This window comes from Arachis stenosperma, chromosome 1 (genome assembly GCF_014773155.1).
Source record: "Arachis stenosperma cultivar V10309 chromosome 1, arast.V10309.gnm1.PFL2, whole genome shotgun sequence".
Classification (NCBI taxonomy): domain Eukaryota; kingdom Viridiplantae; phylum Streptophyta; class Magnoliopsida; order Fabales; family Fabaceae; genus Arachis; species Arachis stenosperma.
This window is the reverse complement of record NC_080377.1, coordinates 117551092-117565887: the sequence shown is the minus strand read 5'-3', so window position 1 is coordinate 117565887 and position 14796 is coordinate 117551092. Positions and strand designations below refer to the sequence as shown.

At 26.5% G+C, this 14796-nt stretch overlaps 2 protein-coding genes across 2 annotated transcripts; both read left to right on the top strand.

Annotated features, from left to right (window-relative positions):
- Positions 1-6938: 6938 nt before the first annotated feature.
- Positions 6939-7607, top strand: LOC130949223 (transcription factor bHLH146-like). The gene has a single exon (XM_057878205.1). The coding sequence runs from the start codon at positions 7049-7051 to the stop codon at positions 7529-7531; it is 483 nt and encodes a 160-aa protein (XP_057734188.1). The 5' UTR covers positions 6939-7048; the 3' UTR covers positions 7532-7607.
- Positions 7608-8681: 1074 nt separating this feature from the next.
- On the top strand, positions 8682-9654 carry LOC130961697 (uncharacterized). The gene is made up of 3 exons (XM_057887682.1): positions 8682-8913; positions 8989-9177; positions 9264-9654. The coding sequence occupies exons 1-3, from the start codon at positions 8783-8785 to the stop codon at positions 9511-9513; spliced, it is 570 nt and encodes a 189-aa protein (XP_057743665.1). The 5' UTR covers positions 8682-8782; the 3' UTR covers positions 9514-9654.
- Positions 9655-14796: the final 5142 nt, after the last annotated feature.

Sequence of the window (14796 nt, the reverse complement as noted above, 5' to 3'; positions counted from 1 at the left end):
AATAATTCTTTAATAAAAAATATCAAATATTTATTATTTTAATTAATTTTATACTTATTATTATTATTTCAGACATTAATAGACTTTTTTTAATATTTTCTTTATATTATTTTATTTATCTTGTTTATAGTTTAAACGAAAATATATGTATATATATCTTATTTTTATTATAAATAGAATAAGTAATATTACATAAATTAATAAATATTCTTACAATAATATATTTTGATAAATAAAATATTTAATTTATTTATTTAAAAAAATTTCTCAAAATTTTTATTATTATAATAAACTATTATTTAAATAAATTTAAAATGTATTAAAAATTAGATTAATATAATGAATTTATTACAATGATTTAATAAATAATTACTTTAATTTAATATTTTTTTCATTTTAAAAAAAAATTAACCTCCAATCCTCAACAATGGATACATAAAAATACAACCTGTTATGTTGATTTTTTTTGTTATTTTTTTGTTAGCACCATAAAATCTCCCTTTGAATAAAGGAGAATTAAATATAAGATTTTTTATGATACAAGGCTCATCATAGAAGTGCGGAACAATAAAAACAAGAGATCTTTATTGGGCCTATTTCAAAAACACCCAATTCTTAGAGAGAATAAGCAGGCTGCGGTGGGTTGGTCTCAAAAAAAAAAAAAAAACCTGTCTGCTGGTTGGGAGGATGGATTAGCGGAGGGTCGGGTTCAAATACCGAAGAACAGACCCGGCGCAGAAGGGATTGATACAGGTGCTCCATCGCTGGTTCTTGAAGGGAACGGCGCTATCCAATGCAACAGTGGTGCCTCTGTTGTTCATAACGATGACTACGTTGTGATTCGGTTACACATGAATTCTTTGGTAGAGATACTTCTCAATTTATATCATTCAGGGACGCAGAAATTGCTATCTTAGAAGAACTAGAACATTTAAATTGGTATCATCAAGAGTAATGGTAGGAGTCAGTAATTTTTGTGATTGGTAGTCATTAAATAACCATTAATAATGATTTAATGGTGTGAAATTGGTATAAAATTTCATCCAATAACTCGCATTTCTCTGCTGAATGCTGATTACATGCTGGTAAAAATTAAATAAAGTTACTGGCCTTCTAAACTTTTTCGTATCATCATGGTAACCGTTGGACAGACAAATTCAACCATGTTGTTGGTGTTGTCCATACAAATTATTAGAATATAATAAAAGGGAGAAAAATGGAGTGCTCCAGAAACACATAAACAACTGGGTTGTCACTTGTCAGAACGTACTGGGTTGGTCTTATACATTTGAGGATTTGAGAAGGAACAAAGGATTTATTGTTTTTTTTATTTTATTTTTAGGATAAAAATCTCAACTATTCAATGATTTTTAATTTTTAATTTTTTAATGACATTGAAAATTTCTTTACGCGATTGGAGCTAAAAGTAAATCAATGATAATCAGCACGAGTCAACTAGTCTAGGATATCTAGCCCAGGCAAATTCACAGGTTACCATTTACAATAATTTTTTTTTTAATTATTAGTGTTAAATTCGTGCAATATATGAGTTTATATTTTAATTTTGGCATGTTAAATTAAAAATAATCAGGGGCGGAATTAGATAAAATATTAGAGGGGGGCAAAAAATATTTACACAATAAAATAAGACTAAAATAAAATTTTAAGGGGGAGCTAAACTGAAATTTAAATATAATTTACATGTAAAAAATTAAAATTAGGGGGACCGTTGCCCCCTTTCCTTATACCTGGTTCCGCCTCTGAAAATAATATAATTTTTTGAGTTTAATATAACATTATTAGCGTCGTTATATAATAACCAATTTAAAATAAAATATAAATAAAACAGTTTAAAATTTATAATATTATTAAATCATAAAAAAACCTAAAAAAATAATATATATAACTGTAATAGTAATATGTCAAATTTATAATAAATTTTATATTAAAAAATTAATGAAAATTTATCGACAACATAATATTATTCTAACTTCATTAAAAAAATAATTGACATATGATATTGTACCTTTTCTATTATACATTTCATTTCAAGTAAAAAAATAGAGTTATAAATAAATTAATTATAGTTACAGTAAATATTTATGCAAAAATATTAATCATAATATGTTATTAAAATAAAAAATAATGGCTAAGTTCGTGTCAATATTTTCTTAACAACTAATAAATATTTAACAATTAATTATAAAAACAACTATATTTTTATATAGGTATATTAAGAATATTTTTTATATAAATAATATTTTTTAATTAATTAAAAAAAACACCCACTTATTTGTTGAACTGAATGAGTTAAATTCTATTTTAATTTTTGAAATTAACAAATTATATTAATTTAATCTTTAATTTTTTAATTGTTATAATTTAATCTTTTAAATTTAAAAAATACATCAATATAATTCCTCCTCAATGTTATTAGAGAAAAATAAGATTCAACGTTTTGGTTGAACTTTACCTATGAGCAAAAATCAAACTCAACATGTGATATCATTTATGATTTATGAACAATTTTGACTATAGTTTTGACTTTTGACAAGCAAGCAATCAAGCATGTTTTCGTGATGCAACACAAAAAAAGAAATGTTAAAATCTAGCAGAATTTATTATTTTTTTTGTTATTAGTTAACTATTAATTCAATCTAATTTTTTTGTTTAATAATTAAATAACATATATTATTTTATAATTTTAAATATTAATAATTAATTAATGATAAAAATAATAAATTTTAATGATTATTCAATATTTCTCACCCAAAATACACAACATGTATATATAATTATAAGGGAGCTATTCATATAAAGATGTTTAAAATATCTTTTTTTAAAGATGTTTTTCGGTAATTAAAATTTAATATATATAATCGATTAAATTATGTTATTTTTGTCAAAATTAGACTAGACAAATTGATTTAACAAAAAAAATGGTGAATCAAATTTTGAATTGGTCTAAATTAATATTATTATTTTTATAAAAAATGACTACAATACCTTTATTATAGAGAATGATTAAAATACTCTTATTATATATTAATTTTGAAAATTCTAAATCATAATCCTACTACGATAGAAAAATAAAAGACTAAAATTTAGGATTCTTAAAATTAATATATATAATACAAGTATTTTAGTCATTTTTTATAATAGGATATTGTAGTCATTTTCTATAAAATATAATATTAATTTAGATCAATTCAAAATTTGATTCACTATTTTTTCGGTCAAATCAATTTGTCTAGTCTAATTTTGATAAAAATAATACGATTTAATTGATTATATGTATTAAATTTTAATTATTAAAAAATATCTTTAAAAAAAGACGTTTTAAACGTCTTTATCTAAGTAGTTCCTAATTATAATCACATGAATATAAATAATTAGGTTCATGTGAAATCATTGATTACATACCAAATCAAAAGTAAGCATAGCAAAACATATTAATAAACCTAGTTTTGTGGCCTCTCATCATCACATGAGCATCAGCTAGTGTGACAAAGCATAACCTGGGGATTGTCGTTCTCAAATGTCATCCACCAAAAATCAAATATCAAAAATGAAAAGAGTTGGAATCCGTACGGACAGCTATCTGAATTGTGATGCAGAAATAATGAAGGCCGTGGAAGTGTGGAACAATGAACGCCTATCGTTTTTCTTTAAGCATTTTTTTATTTTTTAAAAATAAATACACAAAATATTGAAAATTGAAATGATGATATTTTTGGGGTAATATACGAATATTGGCACTGTTACACGTCACACCACCAACAAATTAAGCTAAACTACAAAATCCAACTGCATAATAACCAAAATCCCTATGTGGTGCCCCTCAAAATCCAATCGTATCCTGTAACTATTTTTCTCAAAATAATAGTCATTGTTGGTATTCTTTAACACTATTCATTCCGATCCATACATAATATACTCCAAGTCCAAGATTCAATTAATATCGACGACACCTGACAATGATAATTGCACGCTTGCCCTTCAATATTGACATGCATGGCTATTTCTGTATAATAAGAGACCCTATCCTGTGCAAATTAATGAATTATTACACACTACTGCGAGAACAAACAAAAAGTAAATGTACAATCATAATGTATGTCTATTCTATGTGATCAAATAGATTTTTCATTATAGTATACAAATCTGAATATTATTACTACAAACCATGAGAGTCACAAGCTATGTGAACTGTGTTCAATAATAATATATAAAAGAAGCTTATCATATGTACAACGAATAGAAAAATATTAAGACCATCAATTTTTTCAGTATAGTAATTTAACATATTTTGTTTCATATTTTTAAATATTAATAATTAACTAATAATAAAAAATAATAAATTTTGATAGTTATTTAATATTTTTTAAAAGTGAATACTACAGTATCTTCTCTAAAATAAAGGATAAATTACTTCTTATGATATATACAGTGTTTATAATTACAATTAAATTAAATATTAATCATAACAATTAGGTATATATTCTTTATTTTTCTTTCTCTCTCTTGTGATTATTTAAATTTAGTTTAGTATCACCAGTTTATGGTGGTGGTCGTGGTGGTGGCTGTCACCACTAGAAAAATTTCTTTGCGATAAACTCATAAACCCACCATCAACAAAATGCAAGTATGTATTCACCTCGTTACACGCGTGACAACATTTTGTGCTATCGGAGAATTTCTGCTACATTGACGCAACTCTTTCCCAACCTCAGCTTACACCCACTACGCTTCCTCCATCCGCTTTTGTCTCCTGAAAGTGATTAAATTATTGTGCATAATTGTCATCTCATCTTGCAAATCCTATTGTCTGCAATTGAATTCAACTTATCTCCACTTCATCGACAACAATGTCTTTAACCTCATCATGAGGATCCGAATTTACCATTTCTTGAAACTTGTATTTGACATCATTAATAACAATGTCTTTAACTGTGTTTATGACTTGAAGATCTAAATAATCTTTCTAAATGTCTTTATGTCTTCTATTATTATGGACCATAGGAGAGCCAAACTTTTCTCTACCTTCAGGTGTATCAATTGTATTCGTAAAGATCTCTTTCACTTTATAGAACTCATCTAGTGAATCACTTTTAATATATATATATATATATATATATATATCACAAGGAACAATTTATGTTTTATTTTAGAGGGGGTATAATAGAATTTACTTTTTTTTAATTATTAAAATATTAATATTTTTGAAACACATAGAATTTTTTTTAATAATAAATATCTCAAGAAATAAAAATATGCTTTAATTGTGAGATTTATAATAAGTAAGTACTCTATCTTATAAATGTTGAAAACGTGGTTGGCATTAAGTGGTACGGGATTGGTCCTCTAAAATTAAAGAATCGGAAGACTTCTAAATTCTAATAATCTAATCCCACAGCTCACACTTTTTCTTAGCTTCTTGATTAGCTTAAGTATTATATATATATATTCTTATTCTTCTTCTTACTATCAAGTTAGTTACCTGATTATGATGATGAAACGTTTTGTTTTCGCTTTTCTTAATGAAGACAAGATTTTGACTTTGTTTACACCGCTCCAAGATTTTTCATCATTGCTTTAGTTTGTAATCATCATCTCACAAGAATGCAGACAAATGATATGTTGGATTTTGTGTCTCACCCAAATGTATATTTATCTTCAATTTTTCTGACAAATTAGTAGCTGGTCCCATATACATTTTGTAACATATAATAAATGTATATATTGTTGGTTGATGATTTGGTGAGGATTGTCCATTGTGGCTTTAGGAATTAGGATTATAAGATATTGAAAACACTAGTAACATAAATATTTTTGTAAACGGGTAAAGGGAAGAAAGAGTAATGATATGAGGCAAAGAAACGGATAAGATAAAGAGAATAATGGAAAGTAAAAGAACTTTAAAGAGAGGGATGAGCTGGTTGATTTGAAATGAGGGGAAAGAAGGAAGAGTGAGTCATGTGAGGAGCATTTATTTTATGTATAGTGAATGAATGTTGTGTTTGTAGTGTAGTGCACATGCTGAGAGTCCGTTCTGTTTTGTGGGCAGTTGTGAAAAAGCAAAGCTACCATGTGACTCCATGTGCTTTTTTTCTTTTGCCTTTCTCACTGCTCACTCACTCACTCATCATTAACGGATATTATACGCTACATCCAATAGAAAAAGATATTTCTTCATTTCTCACATCTCTACCTATTATCTTTAGACGGAATATATTCATATATTAGCTTCTTGCCTTAATTAATTATAACTTGAATTGAATAACCTCATGCAGCAATCACTTGCTGTATGTTTGACAAGAAATGTTAGAGGGGCTTCATGATTTATTATTTTAGTTTTGGTTATTATTTTTAATTTTTTTAATTTAATAATTTAACAACATATTTTATTTTATATTTTTAAAATAAAAAATAATAAATAATAAATTCTAATAATTTTTTAACATTTCTTATATTCAAAAGTATGGCTTCTTTCATCGATTCTTCTCCTCCGTATGAAATTGTCTTTACTTAAAGATATAATAAAAATTTTAAATAATTTAATATATTTAATTAAATTATTATTTAATAATTTTGAATTATTATTTTTATATAAAAAATATTCATATATATATAATCACTGAATGTTCTAGTTTCTATTATTATTATAATATTAAAAAAATCAACAAATTTATTACTTTTAGTTCTGTAACATCCTTCTATATTATTATTACTTTGCTTTGCCCTTTTCGTTTTATCTTCTTTATTTATTTGCACATTGCTTCGCTTTGTTCTTTTAGCATTATTTTAATATTACTATTTTATATACATATATAGATATATATAATATAATATATATATATATATATATATATATATATATAACACATGTCGATGTCGTTCCACTGCAACCAACAAGAATCCTTTACGCTGTTTCTTCTTCCTCTTCTTTAATCCTTTCTTTAATTTTCGCTACACTCAATCTCATGAGTGCAGCATTATTATAACAGATAATAGAACAGGATTAAAATTAATTAATTAATTAACGGTAATGGAGGGAAATGCAGGAGGTAATAAACGCAGACGTGTTTATTCTGTGGAAGCAAAGAAAGTAGCACAATCTGCATTCACCAGAAACTATGTCAACTATCTTATTCCAGCGTTGACCAAGATCAAGAACCAGAACACCACCACCACTTCCTCTGATTTCAAGAATGTTAAGTATGAAGTGGACATGGCTATGGCCTTCTCAGCTGAAGGTTTTGCATGGAGCCATGGTCTGAAACTCAAGCTTCTTCAAAGAGATGAAGACGAAGCACCTACCATCACTACTGAAAAGGCTTCTTCAAACCCTAGTTTAAAGACATCATCAGATGAAGATGAGAAGATGAAGAGTGAGTTGAGTAGCCTGAGAAAGCTGATACCAGGAGGAGAAGAGATTGTTGATGAAGAAATGGTTACAGAATTAGAGAGTTATATAAGCTGTTTGGAGATGCAGGTCAATGTTCTTCAATGCCTGCTTTCTCTCTCATAGTCTCAAACTGCTTCTTCATTTATTTGTTAATTAATTTCTACTTGTTCCTTCTTCTTTATGTTCAAACTTCAAATTGAATTCAAGATATATATATTTATTTTCTATGGTTTTGCCGCATAGAACTAATTAATTTAGATTCTTTTAACAAATTACTGTAATGTTCTTCTTAATCATTTGCAAAATTAGTAAACATGTATTTATTTATATTATTTTACATACAATATAATCGATGCTTATGAAAACAGAAACAAAAATAAAAAATATTAATATATTATTACTTAAAATTTAGAGAAGCTCGTCTTATGATTTTAGAAATAAACGAAAATCTAGGAGAGTTTACTAAATTCAGTGAGATATGTGCCTAATCTATTTTATACTGTGGAAACTCAATCCACTTCACGTAAAGTTAATAAATGAGACCCGTTAAATAATTTGATTAATTTTCATCTAACAATTATTAACTATTAATTTCACGTAAAGTCAACTGTATCTAAATTTTTATCATTTTATATATATATAAACAAACTTTGTTTGACTTTGATATAAAACCTATATTTATTCAAATAAATAAATTCAATATAAATCAACTTAGATCTGTCGAGATGTCGAATGATTGGGAGTGGATCCTCTCCAATGGCGTAGAAAATCTCACCCTTCATTGCATTCTCTCTCATTTATTTCTAGTCCCACTTATATAATTAAAGGTGGGAGATTACACTTTATTCTCTCAAGTGATAAAAAAAATAAAGAGGATCTATTTCCCGAATGATCTACTTAAACTAAATATTGGAGGATTCGTACTTTCGTCTTATATATTAACAATAAATTTTTAAATAAATTTTAAATTGACAGTGAATTAGTTCTTAATAAAAATTTAAAAATATTATTTTTATATTAAAATTAATCATCAAAATCAGTCTATATATATTTGTGTACAAATATATGTATAGTTTAATATTTTGAAGTCACAGCTATATTATATATGAATTTCCTTTTTTTTTTGGACGCGTATCAAGGCTTCGTTTTGCTATAAAATGATGTACCCAATGTGCAGGCCCATTTAAGAATGGGCCAGAATTGGGCTTCAATGATGCCATGTCAGGAGCGGGGAAGTGTGCCGCGTGGAGAAACGAGAACCAGAAAGTAGATGAGGAAGTAAGTTGATATCCACAAACTAAACAGGGCGAAGATGGTAGAAACTTGAAAGAAAGAAAGAAAAAGGGAAACACAAGAAAGAAAGAGTGTGCAGAAATGTGCAGCATATTGCAGCAAAGCTTCCTGACTCCATTACCTCTCAACTTCACCAAGCCAGCTACTAATACTAATTCTACCTTCAGGACTCTTACTCCCAAATCTCTTCAAATCCCTCCTCCAACTCCAAGGTATTTATTTATTTATTTATTGTTTCATTTAATTCAGTTATTGATGTGGATTTGACTGTGTTATTGAAAAAGCAGGAAGAATAATAATGAGAATAATAAGTTAGCAAAGTTAGCAATGGTTGCCCTCTCTGCCGGGATCTTAACATTCGGCGCCGTTAATGTCAACGATGCTTCAGCCGCCAAGACTGGTGGCAGAATCGGTGGTCAGGCCTTCAAGTCTGCTGCTCCTCGTTCCGCACCAAGAATCAACAACAGAAATTCTAGGTTAACTTCATTCAATCCTTCTCCTATTCTGTTCTTAAGATCAAGCTTCAAATTCTTAATATTATTATTATTATATGAATTGACAGGACGAATATCTATGTGAATCCTCCGGTGGCGCCTCCCCTAGTGGGCGGTTACGGTTACGGTTACGGGATTCCGTTCTATGGTGGATGGGGATGGTCTCCGTTTTCTTTCTTTGCGCCAGGTCCATCGGTTGCCGTAGGCATCGGAGGTGGATTTGATACAATACTTTTGTTTATGTTGATTGGTGCCGCTGCTGCAGTTTTCAGGAGATTTTTTGGAACCAGAAATGAAGACGATGATGATGACTATTAGCTAGGGTTTCAGATTTTCAGATTTTTGTGAATTATGAAATGGAGGTTTTATTTGTGGGGTGGTATATATACTTATATAGTGACCATAACTTGATGTAATTTTTATACATGAAACAGAAAAGCAATCTTGTGCTTCTTCATATTTTTGGTTTGTACTCTTTAATCTGCATCATTATTGGTTATATATGATGTACCTAAGAAATTTTCGTTTAGAACATGAAAGTAATGAAGAAAACATGTGAGATTGCAATGCTCAATCCACAGCCTTTTTAACTTGTTGGTGACTCTTCTTTATGATTGTTTTTTACATGTGCTTATGTGAATAGTTATCGCTAAATAATTAGACATTATAATACATGTTAACATATTAATTATTATATTTTCATAAAGAATCAAAATGTATGGCAATTATAAATAAGAATGATAAAATGTAACAGGAATGAATTCTAAGATTGCATTTTGCATAGTAGGCTCAATATTAAAAGAGTATTATTGTTTGTTTTTTGGTATTTAAAAAAGAGTATTATTGTATTGGAACTGAGACAACACTTTGTAATAGTAATGGTTATTGTTCATATTTTTGGTTGGACTTCTTTAACGAGGCCCATGTTTCCTTATACCCTTGCTTTACAAAACACTATTTTTTTTAATGGGAAAAAAAAAGGGGAGAGGGGACTTTACTTTGAAAAATATAGTAGTTACCTAATAAAAGTATCTAATACTTTTTTACAACTATGCTATAATTATACCAAAATCAGTCACTAAAATTAGTTATCATTATAAAACACATATTGAAAATAAATTAAACCACACATATATTTATACATAAATACATTAATAACTTATTTTTATATACGAATAGCATTTTTGTTATTATGAAAACGTAGTAAACTTTTATTATATATATAAGAAAAATATTATATTGAAGATAGGAAAAGGAAGGTTGAAGTGGGAGACCAAGAAGAAGAAGTGTGTAGTTGAGGTAATGGAGGGCAGGACCGTACAGCACTTAGGTTGAAGGCACAAGTTGACTAGTTGAGGCACCATTCTGATTTGCCACAAACCATAATGGACCTTCACACTTGATTCATTTTCTGTTTTATTTACTCCTCACATTTCACTATCTAAGTCAGGTAACAACATTTCTAGCCTCATTTCTCTTTTTGACCAACAACATCAAAGCATTCCTATCCTATCTTCTAGTACCATAAAGCAAACTCTTTTCATTCCCCACTCCTTTTCTTCTTTTATTCATTTATTATTTCTTTTCTATACTTTCCCCTTCCTTGTCATCTAAACTCCTTTTCTTTAATATTGTTTGTTAAGATCTTCTATATTGTCATTTCGGTCTGTCTTTGCAAAGTAAAAGGAAGGCACCAATCAATAACAATAATCCTAAAAGAGTAAATTTTTTGTATGTTTCTTTCTTTTTTTAAAATGTTAGAAAATTAAATCAAGAGGTATGCAAGTAACAAAAGTTTAGAAAAGTCAAAGACAAAATTCAATTTGAATTCAAAGTGGTTACAAGCAGGGGCGGAGTTAGAAATTTTTTTGGGAGGAGCGAACATGAAAAATATAAGTTAAGATGAGAGAAAAATTAGAAATTAAAAGAAAAGTAAACTGAAAATTTGGAGGTTTGGGAGGGGCCATTGCCCCCTTCCCACAAACGTGGCTCCGCCACTGGTTACAAGTTCATGGTTCATCACCAAGATTCTACAAACTTCTTGTGCAATCTATCAACTTGCATAGATTAGAATTTTCATGAAGCCAAGTCATAAAATGGTAGTCATTACAAAATTGATTTGTGATTCATAAATTATTATTTTAGTAGGAAGCATTGCCTATATAAAGGCACATATGCCTTGTGTATTGTGTGTTCCATAATGAAATGGGTATGTTTGTGAAAATTCTCTCCTTTGTTTTATGAGTGTTAGTGAGTTTGAGAGATGAAAAATATGATAGTGTCATTTATATGAGTGAGTGATCCTAGCGCCAATTAGTTGTGGGTATTATACTTACAATTGTGCTATGTGTATATTAAAAATATGTATTTAATATCTTATATTTTTTTTATTATACTACTATAAATAAATTTAATTATTCTGTTATGTCAGGTTTAACTATTATGGTAACTAATTATTTAACTAAAAAAATATATGAATTAATATATATATATATATATATATATTATATATATATATATATATATATATATATATATATAAAACATATAATAATTAACTTTTAGCATACATATAACAATTTTTTTAATCTCTCTAGTTGTCATTATTTTTTTCTTTTTCAGTTCTAATGAAGAATTTTATGTTATATTATCTGGATTACAGTACCGATGTCTATGTCTATAGTTTGTTATTTATTCAAGCAATCTTCAGTTTCAAAATATTTCACCTCTCTCTCGCACACACAAATTATGTTAACTAGATTAAGACCTAGGCAATACGCATAGAGTTAAATTAATTATATTATATAATATAAATATTATAATATTATTTAGATATATATTAGATTATATATAAATTGTCACCAAAAAAGACTATATATAAATTAATATTAAACTTAGAAATTAATATATATAAAATATTGTACAATACATTTGTTTAATTTGGTAATTTATATATGATTGATAACATTATTATTAAAAAAAAGATATATAAAAAATACCATTTTAGTATAGATAATAATTGTTGTGCTTAACTGTTATTTTATAATTAATTGAATAATAATATGAATTAAATTTAATTTATTAAAAAATTTAAAATTTTGTTTAGTAGTATATCAAAATTAATTTAAATTTTATAACGGTTGATGATAAATGACAATTTTAAATAAAAATTAATTCAAAATTTAATAATTATAAAAATAAAATTATATATAAATTAGACTATAAGAATAAAAATATTAAATTAAAATTTATTCACCTAATTTCATATAATTATTTTTTATTTTTATTTTTTAAATAATTACTTTTTTATTTTTTAATCTTTTTTAGAGGTTATATTTAAATACTATGGTACAATGATAAAACTATTAAATAAAATACAAGTATGAATATTATTAATATCTAGATAATTAAACATGACATTCAATTTTCTAATTTTATTTTTCTTGAATAATGATAATATGTATTTTTAAAAATATTATTACAACTAAATGATATTTAAAAAATATAAATTTTTGAAAAAAAATAAATGATATATAGATGATAAAGATATTGTATAACTTATAAATACAATTACACAAAAAAATAGAAAAATTGATGAATACAATCACACAATCATCTAATACATATGTTTAGCTAATTAAAAATATAAAAATAAAATTTATGGTCATCAACCAAATTGCCCAAAAAATTAGTAAGAATGGAAAGGAAGAAGGAGAAAGAGAAAGAGGTATGAGATTATGTGAGAGGAGATAAAGAAAATGTGTTAAGTGAATATTGATTTATATAGTAAATATAAGAATGAGTGATGAGTATGAAAGGAGAAGAAAAAAAATTATATTTTAATTAAATGTATACCTATTAAAAAAAATAACATTAATATTGAAAGTAATAGTATTATAATCTACATAAAAATAAAGTGTAAGATCATAGAGAATATTAAAAGTTTAAATTCAAAAGAATTCTATAAAATTATATAAAAATAGATTATTACGAGGAAATAAAAATATAATGAATTTATAAAATCCAAAGATAGAAGATTGTGTTGAAATTATGTGAATTAGTCACTTAACTTAATGTAATATCATAGTAGAAAGCTAAAGGACTAATAATGTATTTAAAGATTATCTTTATTCTGTTTTAATATATTCTTAACAGATGAAATAGGAGGCTAACCTAAACATTCCTCCTCTTCCTAAATTCATTGCAATTGATGAGTAAGAATGAATATATAAAATGTTTTTAGTATATAATTTTTTTTGTCTATTTTTAGTACATAATTAAAGATATGGACGGAATATTGTTATGATAAAATGAATTAATTTGTTTGTTTGCCCCCATAGCGAAGAACAATACAATCAGTACTTGAGATTTTTGTCTGTTGTTCCCCCTTTTCTAAATCGGAATCCAGATTCATCCATGTGATGCTAAATTATCACCAACTTTTGTGGATCATTGAGGTACAAATTAATAAGAGCATTATTTGAAAATGCTAAACGAGACAAGAAACAACCTTTTCTTATGCCTCGCATTTCTCATTAATGCCAATAGCAGCGGCATCCACTAACCTTATTGATTTCATTATCTTCATTTCATAACACAAAATAAAACAAAATAATGGAAACATATGATGCAGTGCTAGTTTATATTGTCCATTAATCATGTTGTTAAAGGATCCCATCCCAACTAATAGGAATGACTCACATCTCTCACTTGGCTGTGTTTATTATTATTATTAAATTTTTTTAAAAACTTATACAGTAAAGGGATTATTCACAATCATTAAGTTAGCGTTTGGTGGAAAGAAAGAGACGGAAAAAATGAGATTGAGAGACAAAAACTAAGAGTAAAGATTGAAATAAATTTTAATATTATATTTAGTGCATGTTTGGGCGCCATTATTTTGTTAAAAAAATATCTTTTTTTTATTTTTTAACGTGTTTGGCAAATTTCTAATAATAAAAGTAAAAGCACTAGTAAAATAAAAAAGATATTTTTTGAGAAACTATAATTTACATCTTTTTTTAAAGGATCTTTTTTTTCTTAAAAAAAGATATTTTTCATATAATAAATAAACAAAAAATACTTTTATATTGTTATACCCAAATATAATTGATAGATAAAAAGACTTTTTTACATGAGATATCCAAACATAAAATTACTTTTACTTCTCTATAAGATCTTTTAAAAAAAAATAACTCGAAAAAAGATCTTTTCTTAAAACTCACCCAAACAAGTCCTTAGTATAAAGTGGAAGACAAAAATTGAAACAAGAATGAAACTCTAATTTAATTTGCACAAAGGGTAAAATTGAAATTAATTGATTAAAATGAGGGTATTTTAGGTATAAAATGTTATTAAAATTCCAGTCTCTATCTCTAAAAATTTTAGTCTCTTGTGTCCCTACTTTTTTGAGGTACTAAAATACTGAAATTTTGGGACAGAGACAGAAAGTGTAGTACCAGTCTCTAAACCAACAAACATAATATTAAATCTCAATTTCACAATCTATGTTTCAGTACCTCAAAACAAATACTACCTAATGTAATAATATTAGTGACAAATTGTCCATAACAATATCGAAGATAATCACAGTTTAATTTT